This window comes from Coregonus lavaretus (assembly GCF_964263955.1).
Source record: "Coregonus lavaretus genome assembly, contig: HAP1_SCAFFOLD_703, whole genome shotgun sequence".
Classification (NCBI taxonomy): Eukaryota; Metazoa; Chordata; class Actinopteri; order Salmoniformes; family Salmonidae; genus Coregonus; species Coregonus lavaretus.
The window spans coordinates 195,425-213,464 of NW_028161954.1; the positions used below are offsets into that span (position 1 = coordinate 195,425).

An 18,040-nucleotide genomic window follows, 5' to 3' on the forward strand; every position below is an offset into this window, starting at 1 on the left:
TCCACTGTTCCAAAGTCCAATGGCGGCGAGCTTTACACTTACAGTTGACCGGGGCAGCACTAGCAGGGCAGAAATTTGAAAGGTGGCATCCTATGAAGGTAACACATTGAAAGTCACTGAGCTTTTCAGTAAGTTCATTCAACTGCCAATGTTTCCCTATGGAGATTGCATGACTGTGTGCTCGATTTTATAGACCTGTCAGCAACGGCAGCCAAATCCACTAATTTGAAGGGATGTCCACATACTGCTGTATATATTGTGTATCTATCTATCCATCATCCATCCATCCATCTACAGTATCTGACTGTGTTCTCTCTGTAGTGTCTGGACACCAGCAGGCCGTGGTTCTGGTACTGGATCCTATAGTATCTAGTGTGTGTTCTCTCTGTAGTGTCTGGACGCCAGCAGGCCGTGGTTCTGGTACTGGATCCTATAGTATCTAGTGTGTGTATGTTCTCTCTGTAGTGTCTGGATGCCAGCAGGCCGTGGTTCTGGTACTGGATCCTATAGTATCTAGTGTGTGTTCTCTCTGTAGTGTCTGGACGCCAGCAGGCCGTGGTTCTGGTACTGGATCCTATAGTATCTAGTGTGTGTTCTCTCTGTAGTGTCTAGATGCCAGCAGGCCGTGGTTCTGGTACTGGATCCTATAGTATCTAGTGTGTGTTCTCTCTGTAGTGTCTGGACGCCAGCAGGCCGTGGTTCTGGTACTGGATCCTATAGTATCTAGTGTGTGTTCTCTCTGTAGTGTCTAGATGCCAGCAGGCCGTGGTTCTGGTACTGGATCCTATAGTATCTAGTGTGTGTTCTCTCTCTAGTGTCTGGACGCCAGCAGGTCGTGGTTCTGGTACTGGATCCTACAGTATCTAGTGTGTGTTCTCTCTGTAGTGTCTGGACACCAGCAGGCCGTGGTTCTGGTACTGGATCCTATAGTATCTAGTGTGTGTTCTCTCTGTAGTGTCTGGACGCCAGCAGGCCGTGGTTCTGGTACTGGATCCTATAGTATCTAGTGTGTGTTCTCTCTGTAGTGTCTGGACACCAGCAGGCCGTGGTTCTGGTACTGGATCCTATAGTATCTAGTGTGTGTTCTCTCTGTAGTGTCTGGACGCCAGCAGGCCGTGGTTCTGGTACTGGATCCTATAGTATCTAGTGTGTGTTCTCTCTCTGTAGTGTCTGGACGCCAGCAGGCCGTGGTTCTGGTACTGGATCCTATAGTATCTAGTGTTCTCTCTCTCTAGTGTCTGGACGCCAGCAGGCCGTGGTTCTGGTACTGGATCCTATAGTATCTAGTGTGTTTTCTCTCTGTAGTGTCTGGACGCCAGCAGGCCGTGGTTCTGGTACTGGATCCTATAGTATCTAGTGTGTGTTCTCTCTGTAGTGTCTGGACACCAGCAGGCCGTGGTTCTGGTACTGGATCCTATAGTATCTAGTGTGTGTTCTCTCTGTAGTGTCTGGACGCCAGCAGGCCGTGGTTCTGGTACTGGATCCTATAGTATCTAGTGTGTGTGTGTTCTCTCTGTAGTGTCTGGACGCCAGCAGGCCGTGGTTCTGGTACTGGATCCTATAGTATCTAGTGTGTGTTCTCTCTCTGTAGTGTCTGGACGCCAGCAGGCCGTGGTTCTGGTACTGGATCCTATAGTATCTAGTGTGTGTTCTCTCTGTAGTGTCTGGACGCCAGCAGGCCGTGGTTGTGCTACTGGATCCTATAGTATCTAGTGTGTGTTCTCTCTGTAGTGTCTAGATGCCAGCAGGCCGTGGTTCTGGTACTGGATCCTATAGTATCTATTGTGTGTTCTCTCTGTAGTGTCTGGACGCCAGCAGGCCGTGGTTCTGGTACTGGATCCTATAGTATCTAGTGTGTGTTCTCTCTGTAGTGTCTGGACACCAGCAGGCCGTGGTTCTGGTACTGGATCCTATAGTATCTAGTGTGTGTATGTTCTCTCTGTAGTGTCTGGACGCCAGCAGGCCGTGGTTCTGGTACTGGATCCTATAGTATCTAGTGTGTGTTCTCTCTGTAGTGTCTGGACGCCAGCAGGCCGTGGTTCTGGTACTGGATCCTATAGTATCTATTGTGTGTTCTCTCTGTAGTGTCTGGACGCCAGCAGGCCGTGGTTCTGGTACTGGATCCTATAGTATCTAGTGTGTGTTCTCTCTGTAGTGTCTGGACGCCAGCAGGCCGTGGTTGTGCTACTGGATTCTACACAGTCTGGAGCTGCTTGAGGAAGCTGTGCCCACCGCCATCGCCTCAGAGTGAGTACAGCGACTGTACTGCTACACTAACATAACAAATATGTAGCACACCTTGTCCCAACACACACCACCCCAACGCTGCTCTACCATAATGCCAACCAACTGGAGCTCTGCTACCCGAGTCCTTCAGGCCCAGATATTGTACATCGGGTTAGGGCCGGGTAGGGCCGGGTTATTTTTTTCATTAATAACTAGGGTACTGGCAGGGCTCGGGTATCACTAAATTGATCACTAACATTTTGAAGCTGAGCCATTTGCTCGTGCTCTGCTGAGCAATACAGTCATAATAATATAATAATAATAATAATAATAATAATAATAATAATAGGATCCTATTATTATTATTATTAGTCATATCTGACTAAGATCAGAACATGGTGTCAGAAGTGCTTCAACGCCGTCAAATATAAAACAAGAGAGATTATTTCAGAGAAAATAATAATGTTCATTGAGTTTTTCCGGAGTTTAGAGTGTTAAAGTAGCTAACAGCTAACTGCTCTCTCATGTCTCTTCATAGCCGTTGCTATGGATACTAACACTCAAAGCACCATGAGCAGAGCGCATGCAGAGCGAGCTGCCTGCGCAGAGGGAGCGAGTGACAGACGGAGAGGAGCGGCTAATGGATTTACTAACGGAGGAAGTTATTTGGGGTTTCGGGCAGGCCTGGGCCTTAAATTTGGCAGAAGCAATCGGGTCTGCGTAGGGTAGGGCCTCTGAACGTCACCAGCATGGGTAGGGCTCGGGCTTAAAATTCATACCCGTGCAGGGATCAACTGCCTACCTACTGTGGATGCATGCAGCCTGCCCTGTATTCTGATGCTGGCCAAACATGCACATACCAAAGTAGCCTTGCCTACAAGACTCAACCTTGGTGAAAGAGACTAACACAAAAGCAACTTTGAGATGGCTCAGTTTTGCCTTTTCAGTTTACAATATAAACAACTGATAGTTTTAGCATTTACGTGTGTAACCCCTGGCGATGTGATCTGCTTTGCAGTGTGTGTGTGTGTAAATGACATTGCCCCCTCTGCCCCGTCCAGTGTGTGTAAGTTCCTGGCGCAGTGTCAGAGTCCTACGGGGGGTTTTGCTGGAGGTCCAGGTCAAGCCGCCCACCTGGCTCCCAGCTACGCTGCTGTCAACGCACTCTGTATCATCGGCACCCAGGAGGCATACAACATCATAGACAGGTACAGTCACCTCTGTTACTACAACATCATAGACAGGTACAGTCACCTCTGTTACTACATCATAGACAGGTACAGTCACCTCTGTTACTACAACATCATAGACAGGTACAGTCACCTCTGTTACTACAACATCATAGACAGGTACAGTCACCTCTTACTACAACATAGACAGGTACAGTCACCTCTTACTACAACATCATAGACAGGTACAGTCACCTCTGTTACTACATCATAGACAGGTACAGTCACCTCTGTTACTACAACATCATAGACAGGTACAGTCACCTCTGTTACTACTACATCATAGACAGGTACAGTCACCTCTGTTACTACAACATCATAGACAGGTACAGTCACCTCTGTTACTACATCATAGACAGGTACAGTCACCTCTGTTACTACAACATAGACAGGTACAGTCACCTCTTACTACAACATCATAGACAGGTACAGTCACCTCTGTTACTACATCATAGACAGGTACAGTCACCTCTTACTACAACATCATAGACAGGTACAGTCACCTCTGTTACTACATCATAGACAGGTACAGTCACCTCTGTTACTACAACGTCATAGACAGGTACAGTCACCTCTGTTACTACATCATAGACAGGTACAGTCACCTCTGTTACTACATCATAGACAGGTACAGTCACCTCTGTTACTACAACATCATAGACAGGTACAGTCACCTCTTACTACAACATCATAGACAGGTACAGTCACCTCTGTTACTACAACATCATAGACAGGTACAGTCACCTCTGTTACTACATCATAGACAGGTACAGTCACCTCTGTTACTACATCATAGACAGGTACAGTCACCTCTGTTACTACAACATCATAGACAGGTACAGTCACCTCTGTTACTACATCATAGACAGGTACAGTCACCTCTGTTACTACAACATCATAGACAGGTACAGTCACCTCTGTTACTACATCATAGACAGGTACAGTCACCTCTGTTACTACATCATAGACAGGTACAGTCACCTTTTACTACAACATCATAGACAGGTACAGTCACCTCTGTTACTACATCATAGACAGGTACATTCACCTCTCTAACAACATCATAGACAATAACAAAAAAACAAAAAGAGTATTCTCACACCTAATTTAAAACCCCAAAAGGTAGGAAATGTTTCTGATGGTACCGCCTACTGAACTAATGAACATGACCCAGGTGTTGCCGTAGCAGCGGCAGGTGTGATGTCTTTTTAATCACCCCCCTCCACCCCCCCACAGGGAGAAGCTACTCTCCTTCCTGTTCTCTGTGAAACAGCCAGATGGTTCCTTTGTGATGCACGTAGGAGGAGAGGTGGATGTCAGGTGAGACTGAGCTGAGCAGCCTTCCTTCCATCGACAGAGTTTCACTGTGACTGGAGCACCGCTGACACCTGATAACAACAAACTCCCTATCCCCTGCTGTCCTCTGTGTCTCTGTCCTCTCTGTCTTTCTCTCTCTCTCTCTATCTCTCTCTGCCTCTCTCTCTCTCTCTCTCTCTCTCTCTCTGCCTCTCTCTCTCTCTGCCTCTCTCTCTCTGTCACCCCTGCTGTCCTCTGTGTCTCTGTCCTCTCTGTCTTTCTCACTCACTCTCTCTCTCTCTCTGCCTCTCTCTCTCTCTCTGCCTCTCTCTCTGTCACCCCTGCTGTCCTCTGTCTTCCTGTCTCTCTGTCTCTCTCTCTGTCACCCCTGCTGTCCTCTGTGTCTCTGTCCTCTCTCTCTCTCTCTGTCTCTCTCTCTCTCTCTCTCTCTCTCTCTGCCTCTCTCTCTCTCTCTGCCTCTCTCTCTCTCTCTCTCTCTCTCTGCCTCTCTCTCTCTCTCTCTGCCTCTCTCTCTCTGTCACCCCTGCTGTCCTCTCTGTGTCTCTGTTTTTCTCACTGTTTAACTATTTATCTCCATCTTGGTAGCAGACAGAGATGTGTGTATTAACTCCTACCTCTCTCTGTGTTGTAGGAGTGCGTACTGTGCTGCATCAGTGGCGTCTCTCACCAACATCATGACACCCACACTGTTCCAGGACACGCCCACATGGATCGTCAGGTACTGCAGTATAGAGCAACCACACACACGTCTCACTCAGACACACCATTTAGTTCATCTGTGGCTATTTAACTGGCTACCGTTTTGTCACGAGAATTCTATCTCTAATACTCAAACTTTGAATGATCCCCAGAGGGTGTAAGACTCTAGTTAAGAATGAATTAAAGAAATTGTCCAGTCTGCAAGGGATCAGCCATGTTTATTCATGAGAGCTCTCTGCCGCCAAAAACAGTCTTTTTTATATTCCTTCACACAAAGGAACTTTGCTCCGCCCACATTTAGGCGGCCTGTACATTTCCACAGTATAGAATGATTAACCAGTTTCTAGGTCCCCTTCCTCCTGGAATGTCTGTCTCAGCAGTTTCTAACCCCCCTTCTCTGTTAGTGGGTTTATTACTACCTTATAACTAACACAGTTTACACAGTCTTTTAGTCATTACCATAAACATACAAATTCATCTATCACCGTTCGTAAAGTTCCCTTTTCATAATAAACCTTTGAATCACATTTATAAAAAATAGTGTAGTTGTGCTGTCAGTCTTCATTGACTATAATAGTTACAAGGATTTGGACCTCGGGCTGTGGTATTACCGCTACACCGGCGGTCACGAGTCATGAAGGCAGTCAAATTCCACGTGACCGTTTTAAGTCACGGTAATTAGGCTTCTCCAAGCTCTGATGCTGCTGATGGTCATTAGTAGCCTACCAAACTTGCTAACTGCCTGGTACTCAGCACTCTATTGTCCCTCTAATCACTCTGACCTTTACATTTACATTTAAGTCATTTAGCAGACGCTCTTATCCAGAGCAACTTACAAATTGGTGCATTCAACTTATGATACCCAGTGGGACAACCACTTTTTAATTTGTTTTTATGGGGGAGGTGGGGTAGAAGGATTACTTTTATACTATTCCAGGTATTCCTTAAAGAGGTAGGGTTTCAAGTGTCTCCGGAAGGTGGTCAGGTGACTCCGCTGTCCTGGCGTCGTGGGGGAGCTTGTTCCACCATTGGGGTGCCAGAGCAGCGAATAGCTTTGACTGGGCTGAGCGGGAACTTCCGTAGAGGTAGGGGGGCTAGCAGGCCAGAGGTGGATGAACGTAGTGCCCTCGTTTGGGTGTAGGGTCTGATCAGAGCCTGAAGGTAAGGAGGTGCCGTTCCCCTCACAGCTCCGTAGGCAAGCACCATGGTTTTGTAGATATCAATGCAAATGTGATCGAAAATCTAATCGAACACTTCATGAGAGCCCATGAGCTCATGTTGCACAACATTTCTATAGGCTATGCAAATGCATGAGAGTGATGGCCTCTACTAAAAAGAGGAGGATCCCATCAGCTTTCTATAGGCTAGGCCTACTATATTTATTTCTCAACTTTCCTAATATTAAGCACATTGCTTATCTTCACAACAGGAGTATAGCCTACCTGGCTGGCATGAAAATGAACCAAGGGAAAAGCGTCCTCCATTTGCTATTTAAGTGCATAGATGACATGTATTTTTTCCTGCTGCCTGTTTTGAGACAGGTGCATGATAATGGTCCATTCTAAATCAAAACAAATTTCACACATATATTATTTAGTATATGTAAAGACAAGGTTAAATCAAGAATAATCTGATGGGTGACAATATTAGCCTAGCACTTGTGAATTATATATTATCACTTGTGAATGATGCCCAGCATAAGAAACTGCCTTTTTTTGCGACTTTTTCTAATCCTCATGTAGCCTAGCCCATAGGCCTATATGTTTTAAAAAGGTTTGTATCACAACTAAAGTGGCCAAAGAACTTCTTAAAATTAAGCACATTAATCCGCTTTACAAGGGGTGTAGAGCCTAACAGGCATACATACGCAGCGTGTGAGTTTCAAGTTTTCACCATACAAATGCACCTTTATAATAAAAGCATTACATGCATAATCGCATTTGTGGTCACTTTTGATAATGGCGTTTTCCCGCTAATGGAACATTCGCGCTTATCGCCTACTGCCATGTGCTCATTGCTGTGCTTATAATGTGAAGAAATAGCCTAATAGTTTATCAACATTTTAAAGCTAAACGTTCTGATCTGTTGCGTCAGCCTCATTGCGTAAAAAAATTTTTTTTGATGCTAGTGGTTGTATTCATTTGGGATCTGTCGCATCCCACAACTGTCCCAGACTGTTTGGAATATTTATTTCTCGCACAGAATAGGTCAACTTTTGTACTATGGGGGATAGTAGATTGACATAGGCTGGTGCTTTGGCTGTTTGTTACTCATCTTGTTGGCTGGCGAAAAGTAAATGGGGACAGTTCTTCCAATATCTTCAATATGCACCTCGGAATTGCGTCGCAGTTGCGTCGCCGATGTGTCTGTCTTCACTTGTAGCCTGTGAGAAAGATAACGTGATGGAGAGCCATGTGTGAGAGACGCTTTGGAGCACGCAGCACTCAGGGAGAAGGGCACAACACAGCACTCCGGGCCAAGGGCACAACAATCCTGCATGGATTTTTTTTAGGGTGCATTACGGCCACACAAATGGGATGCCGCAGTGAAATTCGAGGCTTTATCAAGAGCTTGTCAAATTGTGAATGAGAGACTGATGAAGTGTGTACAGCCTGCGCAAAAAAACAAAGCAGAGGTCATGCCTTTCAAGCGACTTTTTTCAAATCATCATACATTGCAGCCTTACAATGTATTAAAAATCCAAAAATATAGCCCTACGTTTGTAGAACAACTAAAGTTACATTAATAACTCTAAATTAAGCATATAGGAGTACCTATTTATTTGTTAACCGCTCAACACAGAATAGCCGCATGTGCGCACTCCCTCAAATCGTTTTGGAGAAAATATCCTTTCTATTTTAGTCAGCTTTGTTCAATTGTATTCTTCATACTATAAAATAATGCCATGGAATTCTAAGCAAATCTTGTCTGCTAAATGAACTAGTGTAGCCCACAGCCATATGGCATAGCCAGATCAGGACCTAACATAAGGACAACTCAGAGTATGCTATTCTGTTCTTCTGAAATAGACTACATTTTATTCATATCATGCTTCTTTAGACCTGTCTAAAATAAATAATGGATTTATTGTGAAGGTGTAGGCTATATTACATGGATTTATTAGACTTTTTTAAATGTAGATGTTCCAAAGGTCTGCATCAGTGGCTTGTAGGCTATGTGTGGAAGCCAGGAGATGCTAAATGTGTTTATGTTAATTAACGGTCAATTACCGTGAGACCGACAGTTATTTGCATGACAATCACCGGCTGACGAAATTTCGTGACCGCCACAGCCCTATTTGGCCCCCCTGTACTTTAGAAAAATAACTTTGTAGTGAGCATGTGTTTACACAGTTCTATAGAAAGAAAGTTAATGCCCACTCACTGTCTGCTACTGCTTGTCCTTCCTGTCTCCCTCCAGCTGTCAGAACTGGGAGGGGGGACTAGGGGGTGTCCCGGGGCTGGAGGCCCATGGAGGGTACACCTTCTGTGGGACGGCTGCCATGGTCATCCTGGGTAAGGAGCACATGCTGGATCTCAAGACCCTGCTGGTGAGTTCTCTACCACATCAGTTCTCTACACATCAGTTCTCTATTGGTAATTGGACTTATCCAGAACTACCTCAAGTGTGTTTTAACACAGTTAAAAGTGGTTATCCGGGGAGGCTTATACCTACAGTAACTTTGTCTTCAGTAGTAGCCATCCAGTACCCTACCAATGTCACTCGGTGTCCCCCTCTCTGCAGAGGTATCCCATGTCACTACTTTCTGTGCCCAGATAATTCAGATTACTTTATCGGTGTTTAACCGGAGAGGTATCGAATGTCACGACTTCCTGTCCCCAGATAATTCAGATTGCTTTATCAGCGTTTGATCGTCACTACTTCCTGTCCACAGATAATTCAGATGACTTAATCAGTGGTATCCCCAGAGACAGTAAAGAGTTTAGAAGATGTCAGAGGCCTGTAGGTCTTAAATGGCACCCTATCCCCTAAATAGTCCACTACTTTTAAACAAGGGTGCCATTTTGGTCCACACCTGTTCCACACCACACTGATACCACACCACTCTGCATCAGTCCACACCTGTTCCACACCACACTGATACCACACCACTCTGCATCAGTCCACACCTGTTCCACACCACACTGATACCACACCACTCTGCATCAGTCCACACCTGTTCCACACCACACTGATACCACACCACTCTGCATCAGTCCACACCTGTTCCACACCACACTGATACCACACCACTCTGCATCAGTCCACACCTGTTCCACACCACACTGATACCACACCACTCTGCATCAGTCCATACCTGTTCCACACCACACTGATACCACACCACTCTGCATCAGTCCACACCTGTTCCACACCACACTGATACCACACCACTCTGCATCAGTCCACACCTGTTCCACACCACACTGATACCACACCACTCTGCATCAGTCCACACCTGTTCCACACCACACTGATACCACACCACTCTGCATCAGTCCATACCTGTTCCACACCACACTGATACCACACCACTCTGCATCAGTCCACACCTGTTCCACACCAAAAATAAATGTAAAGTATCTTTCACTAGGCTATCTTCTCCAACCCAGCTCCCTAGGACAACAGACAGGATTGAGGACTCCAGCTGGTATTTACACCAATTCAATAATGTTTCAGTCCAGTCCTTGTGCTTTGGAAGGACTCCAATTAGTGGTTGCTATAGCAACCGTGTCAAAATTTCTCAGTTTGCAAATATCAATTCATATTAGCCCCTCTCTGATAGGTAACGCATGGGATTTCATCATCTGGCTGGTTTCAAAGAGAATAAAGGACTGTGTACACTGAACTGTCTGGCTGGTTATACACCAAGAACCAAGTTATATTTACACTGTCTGGCTGGTTATACACCAAGAACCAAGATATATTTACACTGTCTGGCTGGTTATACACCAAGAACCAAGTTATATTTACACTGTCTGGCTGGTTATACACCAAGAACCAAGTTATATTTACACTGTCTGGCTGGTTATACACCAAGAACCAAGCTATATTTACACTGTCTGGCTGGTTATACACCAAGAACCAAGCTATATTTACACTGTCTGGCTGGTTATACACCAAGAACCAAGTTATATTTACACTGTCTGGCTGGTTATACACCAAGAACCAAGTTATATTTACACTGTCTGGCTGGTTATACACCAAGAACCAAGCTATATTTACACTGTCTGGCTGGTTATACACCAAGAACCAAGCTATATTTACACTGTCTGGCTGGTTATACACCAAGAACCAAGTTATATTTACACTGTCTGGCTGGTTATACACCAAGAACCAAGCTATATTTACACTGTCTGGCTGGCTGGATAGAAAATGGCTGCCTTGCTGGGACTGTTAGTTAAATGTTGGCAGTTTCTCACATTGTGATAAGGTTATTTTATAAGTGACCATAACAACTCCATTACTCTCTCTTTCTCCCTTTTCTCACTCTCACTGCCTCTATCTCTCCTGCTGTACACTCTCTCCTCCTCCCTCTCTCCCCTAGCGGTGGGTGGCCAGCAGACAGATGAGGTTCGAGGGAGGCTTCCAGGGTCGCTGTAACAAACTGGTGGATGGATGCTACTCCTTCTGGCAGGCCGGGCTGCTGCCCCTGCTACACAGAGCTCTCTTCAAAGAAGGTAAAACTACAGAAACAATTACAGTATTGCCCTAAGGCAGTGGTTCCCAAACTGTGGGGCGCGCCCCCTAGGGGTCGGCAGGGGGGGGGCGCGGGGAACCAAACTGTGGGGCACGCCCCCTAGGGGTCATCGGGGGGACCAAACTGTGGGGCACGCCCCCTAGGGGTCGGCGGGGAGGGGGGCACAGTTTGGCAACCACTGCCTTAAGGCAGTACTGTGATATTATTTACATTTTACATTTTAGTCATTTAGCAGACGCTCTTATCCAGAGCGACTTACAGGAGCAAGTAGGGTTAAGTGCCTTGCTCAAGGGCACATCGACAGATTTTTCACCTAGTCGTCTCAGGGATTAGAACCAGCGACCTTTCGGTTACTGACACTACGCTCTTAACCACTAAGCTACCCGGCGCCCCGTTATTATTGTTATTATCATTTATTTACTTTTTTAAAGGAACTCAGTCCGCCATTAAACTTACTCTTGAAAGTTGTAATAGTAGAATGCACAAGGTGCAATTTCCAAATTGGGTAGTGCATCATCAGTTCCTCTTGTCATGTTAGTCATTGCATCCCTTAGAGAGTTATTGATAACTTGTCAGAAATGTCCAGATCAACTAGCCCATGTCAGCTAACGTTTTTCTAGCCCATAGATATTGTTGTAATTTCTTTGTCACTCAAATATCACATGAATACACATTAGACATGGCAAAATGTATAGACTAGCAAGAAAATTAGCTTTAAAACTGCAAAATGTTCTTTGTGCCTCATGACAAAATGTGTAAAATTGCAGGAAATAAGCTTCAAACCTGCAAAAATTATCTCCACCAACAAGAGAGGTGTGAACAGTTTGTGTCATGAAAAGTGCTTGTGCCCATAGACATAGACATGGCACGCATGCATGGGGGGGGATGTTCCCCAATACTGGAAGAGGCCCAGAGTGAAAACGTTTAGTAACCCCTGCTCAACGGTACTGCCCCTACGGTACTGCCCCTACGGTACTGCCCCTACGGTACTGCCCCAACGGTACTGCCCCTACGGTACTGCCCCTACGGTACTGCCCCAACGGTACTGCCCCTACGGTACTGCCCCTACGGTACTGCCCCAACGGTACTGCCCCTACGGTACTGCCCCTACGGTACTGCCTCTACGGTACTGCCCCTACGGTACTGCCCCTACGGTACTGCCCCTACGGTACTGCCCCAACGGTACTGCCCCTACGGTACTGCCCCAACGGTACTGCCCCTACGGTACTGCCCCTACGGTACTGCCCCAACGGTACTGCCCCTACGGTACTGCCCCTACGGTACTGCCCCAACGGTACTGCCCCTACGGTACTGCCCCAACGGTACTGCCCCAACGGTACTGCCCCAACGGTACTGCCCCTACGGTACTGCCCCTACGGTACTGCCCCTACGGTACTGCCCCTACGGTACTGCCCCAACGGTACTGCCCCAACGGTACTGCCCCAACGGTACTGCCCCAACGGTACTGCCCCTACGGTACTGCCCCAACGGTACTGCCCCAACGGTACTGCCCCTACGGTACTGCCCCAACGGTACTGCCCCAACGGTACTGCCCCAACGGTACTGCCCCTACGGTACTGCCCCTACGGTACTGCCCCAACGGTACTGCCCCAACGGTACTGCCCCTACGGTACTGCCCCAACGGTACTGCCCCTACGGTACTGCCCCTACGGTACTGCCCCTACGGTACTGCCCCTACGGTACTGCCTCTACGGTACTGCCCCTACGGTACTGCCCCAACGGTACTGCCCCTACGGTACTGCCCCAACGGTACTGCCCCAACGGTACTGCCCCTACGGTACTGCCCCAACGGTACTGCCCCTACGGTACTGCCCCTACGGGACTGCCCCTACGGTACTGCCCCTACGGTACTGCCCCTACGGTACTGCCCCTACGGTACTGCCCCTACGGTACTGCCCCTACGGTACTGCCCCTACGGTACTGCCCCTACGGTACTGCCTCTACGGTACTGCCCCAACGGTACTGCCCCTACGGTACTGCCCCAGGGACAGACAGACAGATTCTGAGTGCATCTTGAACCATTCAACTTTTTGTTGCTCTTTGTGTTTCCATAAGACCATGTCTGTGGTAACTATGAGGATGTTTTCAGATGTAAATGTGTGTTTAATCAAAATGTGCCTGTGTGTGTAGGGGATTCGACACTGAGCCTGCAGAAGTGGATGTTTGAGCAGCAGGCGTTGCAGGAGTACATCCTCCTCTGCTGCCAGAACCCTGCTGGGGGACTGCTGGACAAGCCTGGCAAGTACGTAACACACACAACATACACACACACACTACACACACACACAACATACACACACACACTACACACACACACTACACACACTACATACACACACACACAACATACACACACACACTACACACACACACAACATACACACACACACTACACACACTACATACACACACAACATACACACACACCTTTTTTTGACACTTTTGATTGCAAAAAAACAAAACCTGTCATAATATTTTTGTGTAAAAAAATATATATATATGTTCTACCCTCCTGCCAGATCCAGAGATTTCTACCACACCTGTTACTGTCTGAGTGGTCTGTCTGTAGCGCAGCACTTTGGCAACACGGACCTGCACCACGAGCTGATCGTAGGCCGGGAGGCGAACAGACTGGTAAGACTGGGCTTCAAGTGCTGTTTGAATGCAAAAATATCACGGGTTGCATTTGCTTCAGTGTATTTGTCCGCATTAAAAAAAAAAAAATGAAAACGAGTTTCAAAGTTATTTATTAATTTCAGAAGGAAACGAGAGCTGAAAAAGTTTTTGACTACTAGGCCATAGTCATTGCGTGTCACTGGGATGCATTTTGCTGCATTGTTTACATTTTTGTTGTCTTCTGTCCAGTGTCTTTTATTTTGTCTCTCCCCTGTAAACTACCACTCACAAGTCCTGGATTGGGTTCATTGATTAGGGCACACCGTTACAAAAACAAATGTTTCTTATCGGACAAGTTCAAATAGTTCCTCCCCAGGGGTGTATTCATTAGTCCGAAACCGTTGCAAAACGTAAACCGATTACTCCAAACGGAAAACGTTTTGCAATGAAAACGGGTTTCTATTGGGACAAATTCAGGTAGATCCCCTCCCGGTTTCGTTTGGGTCTTACTAACCTCTTGTCCTGTGTTTCCCTCCAGGCCCCGAGCCACCCCGTCTACAACATCTGTCCAGAGAAGGTGGCCCAGGCCATCCAACACTTCCACCAGCTGTCCGTCCCCGTGCCTGCACAGAAAGAGGGGTCCTCTGCCTAACCACTTATAGAATGGAGAGTATGGGTATGTCTATGTGAGTGTTACAGGAGATGGGCCTAAGCAAGGCACTGTGCAGAATCACCAAGCTGCAGCACGGGCACATACCGATTCCCTCAAACTAATTTAATACATCTTTGGAGGAGGCAACCATTGATACAGGGTCAGATATTTTTCCATTCCGCTAATGATTCAGGGTAGGGTAAATCTGATCCTAGATCTGTGGCTAAGGGAACTGTATGTTGAGTGGTACTGCACTGTATGCTTGCTAAAGAGTGGGCCGCACCTGTTTGCAGGGATCTAACAGACTGAGCGCCGGTTCTACAGCAGTCAAAGACAGGATTGTGAGAAATGTCAGAATTAGGGCTGTCCAAATAAAGGCCTGAGTAAAAATTGTTGGAATCTTGTGTGGCTGGCTGTGAGTTATTTACTTCAGAAGAGTAGAGTGTATAGTGTAACTAACACACCTTGCTGTTCAGAAAAAAAAGCAAATGAACAAAATAACAAATGTTCACTACCAGTGGAGAACGTTTGTGGGACGACCTATGCCCTCCTCAATGAGTAAAGGGGTTTATGCCAAGTAATTCATACTAGCTCCAGCCAGAGCCGTATATTGAGATTAAAATGTATGGCTCTGACTCCACCCATTTTAATTTCTGAAAGTCAAAGGGTTAACCGTGACACACAAGCAGTTCTTTGCGGTCTTCAACCCTGATGGCCAGTTTGTCATCGAACAGCTCACAGAACAGAATTCACCTCTACCTGCATCGGTTACAAACCAGAATAACCCTCAAGTCATCTAGGCGGATGGACTGTCAGCATACAACACAGGAACATGTAGCTCTGTTTGTATTGGTTAACATTGAATAGTTTTCCCCTTTATCTTTAAAGTGGAACTGACAGCATTTTAGCAACATGAAATCTTATTAAAATCTGTTCATATACACCCCCAGGAAGAATATGACACATTTTCTGACAAGCCAGCAGAGATATGGTAATTTTCACGTTTTCATAAATTGATGTTAGGGGAAAGGCGGCCGTGCGTTTGGACAATTAAGACACTGCAGTAAATAACCCCCCCCCCCCAACTCTCATTTACCTTACCTGCTACTCTCCCTATGGAGTTTACTCTGCCCCCACCCCAACGACATTCATCACTGTTGCAGTTGTTAATATGTATATTATTACTTTTTTGTTTTTATTTCACTCTATGGTCATCCATGGGCCCCCCCACCCCATTAGTCTTTACTCTGCCTCCACCCCAATGACATGTATTTATTCATCACTGCCACAGTTATGAATATAGTGCTATTTCTATTCATATTGTTGTTTTTTTATTACTATTTTCATTATTTTATTTCACTAGTCGTGCCGAAGATTTTCACTGTACCCTGCAATAACACCGGCAACCCTGTACACGTGACTTTTAAACAATCTGAATCTAAAACCCTCTCAAACATTTTCAGCTAGTTGGCTGTCAAAATTACACTGATAAACGATGGGGAATAATAACATGCTAATCCTTCTGCAGCTTGCCTGCCAATGCATGCTTGTCCCAACCCACGTTTTGACAACTGAATGGGAACTTGCCTGCCCGCCAATTTGATCGACGCCAAATACATTTGATTGACAACTAAGATAAATGCTAACTGTGGATAAGTCGTTCAAGTTTAGCATAGCTAGCAAAGCGATTCACATTTCTTTGCGAGCTAACCAAATGACACCTGCAGCGTCTCTAGCTGTAGCCAATGAAAAAACGATATGAGGGGAAAAGTCGGTCACTCACCCACTCCTCCAATGACATGACATCCTCCCAGCTAACGTTAGGCTCCTCCAATGACATGACATGACATCCTCCCAGCTAACGTTAGCCTCCGTGTTTTTTATCTACTAAATAAATAGCTAGCTACATATAAATAGATACACTAGCCCAGGGGTGTCAAACTCAATCAGCGCACTGACCATATTGAAAAAAAAAAACGAATTCTCGGGCCAGACATAGCCTATTTGTCTTGACAAAAAACCTTAACTGCGACCCAAACTGGCCATTTGTTTTATTTGAAAAATATGGCCCTTAATAATGTCCACTTATGTATACTGAACAGAAATATCAACGCGACATGTAAAGTGTTGGTCCCATGATTTCATGAGCTGAAATAAAAGATTCCAGAAATGTTCCATACACACAGAAATGCTTATTTCGCTCAAATTGTGCAGAACTGTGTTTACATCCCTGTTAGTGAGCATTTCTCCTTTGCCAAGATAATCCATCCACCTGACAGGTGTGGCATATCAAGAAGCTGATTAAACAGCATGATCATTACACAGGTGCACCTTGTGCTGGGGACAATATAATATTTAAAAACCGAAGTCGGACTGTGGCATGTGTCTGTACAACGAATGCGAGCGCATCAGGCTATACTTTCATAAAGTAGATGACTCAACTGTTGACTCATTTATACTCCCTTGTGTCCTATTCGGCCCGCGGGCCTTGTTTGACATGCGCTAGCCTATTAGCTAGCCAAGTTATGACTGACTTGTGATCATTTTTACATTTTAGTCATTTAGCAGACGCTATCCAGAGCGACTTAGTGAGTGCATACATTTTCATACTTGCCCCCCCCGTGGGAAACGAACCCACAACCCTGGCGTTGCAAGCGCCATGCTCTACCAACTGAGCTACAGGGGACATTGCCCTTGCTAGTTTGATTGTATTGACATTCCCATCCTTAGTTACAGTCATCCGTTTTTGTTAGAAATATTGAATAATTGAAACTGAAACAGTGCATCCCGAATGGAGGCAGCAAACAATGTACCAGGCCAGCTGTGATTTACAACCTGACAGCAATATTTTTTGGACTACCAAGAAATGTATTGGTGAATTGTATTAATCATGCATTGAACTACAGTGCCTTTGGAAAGTATTCAGAACCCTTGACTTTTTCCACATTTTGTTACGTTACAGCCTTATTCTAAAATGGATTAAATACATATTTTTCCTCAGCAATCTACACACACACAATACCCCATAATGACAAAGTGAAAACAGGTTTTTAGAAATTTTTGCAAATGTATTAGAAATAAAAACCTTATTTACATAAGTATTCAACCCCTTTGCTATGAGCCTCGAAATTGACCATCCTTGAGATGTTTCTACAACTTGATTGGAGTCCACCTGTGGTAAATTCAATTGATTGGACATGATTTGGAAAGGCACACACTTGTCTATATAAGGTCCCACAGTTGTTAGTGCATGTCTGAGCAAAAACCAAGCCATGAGGTTGAAGGAATTGTCCGTAGAGCTCCGAGACAGGATTGTGTCGAGGCACAGATCTGGGGAAGGGTACCAAAAAATGTCTGCAGCATTGAAGGTCCCCAAGACCACAGTGGCCTCCATCATTCTTAAATGGAAGATGTTTGGAACCACCACCACTCTTCCTAGAGCTGGCCGCCCAGCCAAACTGAGCAATCGGGGGAGAAGGGCCTTGGTCAGGGAGGTGACCAAGAACCTGATGGTCACTGACAGAGCTCTAGAGTTCCTCTGTGGAGATGGGAGAACCTTCCAGAAGGACAACCATCTCT

The 18,040-nt window shown here is 45.8% G+C and overlaps 1 protein-coding gene across 1 annotated transcript in view; it reads left to right on the plus strand.

Annotated features, from left to right (window-relative positions):
• LOC311119816 (protein farnesyltransferase subunit beta-like) overlaps nt 1–14,858 on the plus strand; it is a 32,557-nt gene extending 17,699 nt beyond the window's left edge. The window contains exons 4-12 of the mRNA XM_084194474.1: nt 2,156–2,247; nt 3,288–3,434; nt 4,692–4,775; nt 5,404–5,490; nt 8,892–9,021; nt 11,020–11,152; nt 13,324–13,435; nt 13,713–13,827; nt 14,348–14,858. Coding sequence (XP_084050600.1) covers nt 2,156–2,247; nt 3,288–3,434; nt 4,692–4,775; nt 5,404–5,490; nt 8,892–9,021; nt 11,020–11,152; nt 13,324–13,435; nt 13,713–13,827; nt 14,348–14,461 — 1,014 coding nt within the window. The 3' untranslated portion in view covers nt 14,462–14,858. The remainder of the gene's footprint in view (nt 1–2,155; nt 2,248–3,287; nt 3,435–4,691; nt 4,776–5,403; nt 5,491–8,891; nt 9,022–11,019; nt 11,153–13,323; nt 13,436–13,712; nt 13,828–14,347) is intronic.
• The last annotated feature ends 3,182 nt before the right edge of the window (nt 14,859–18,040 follow it).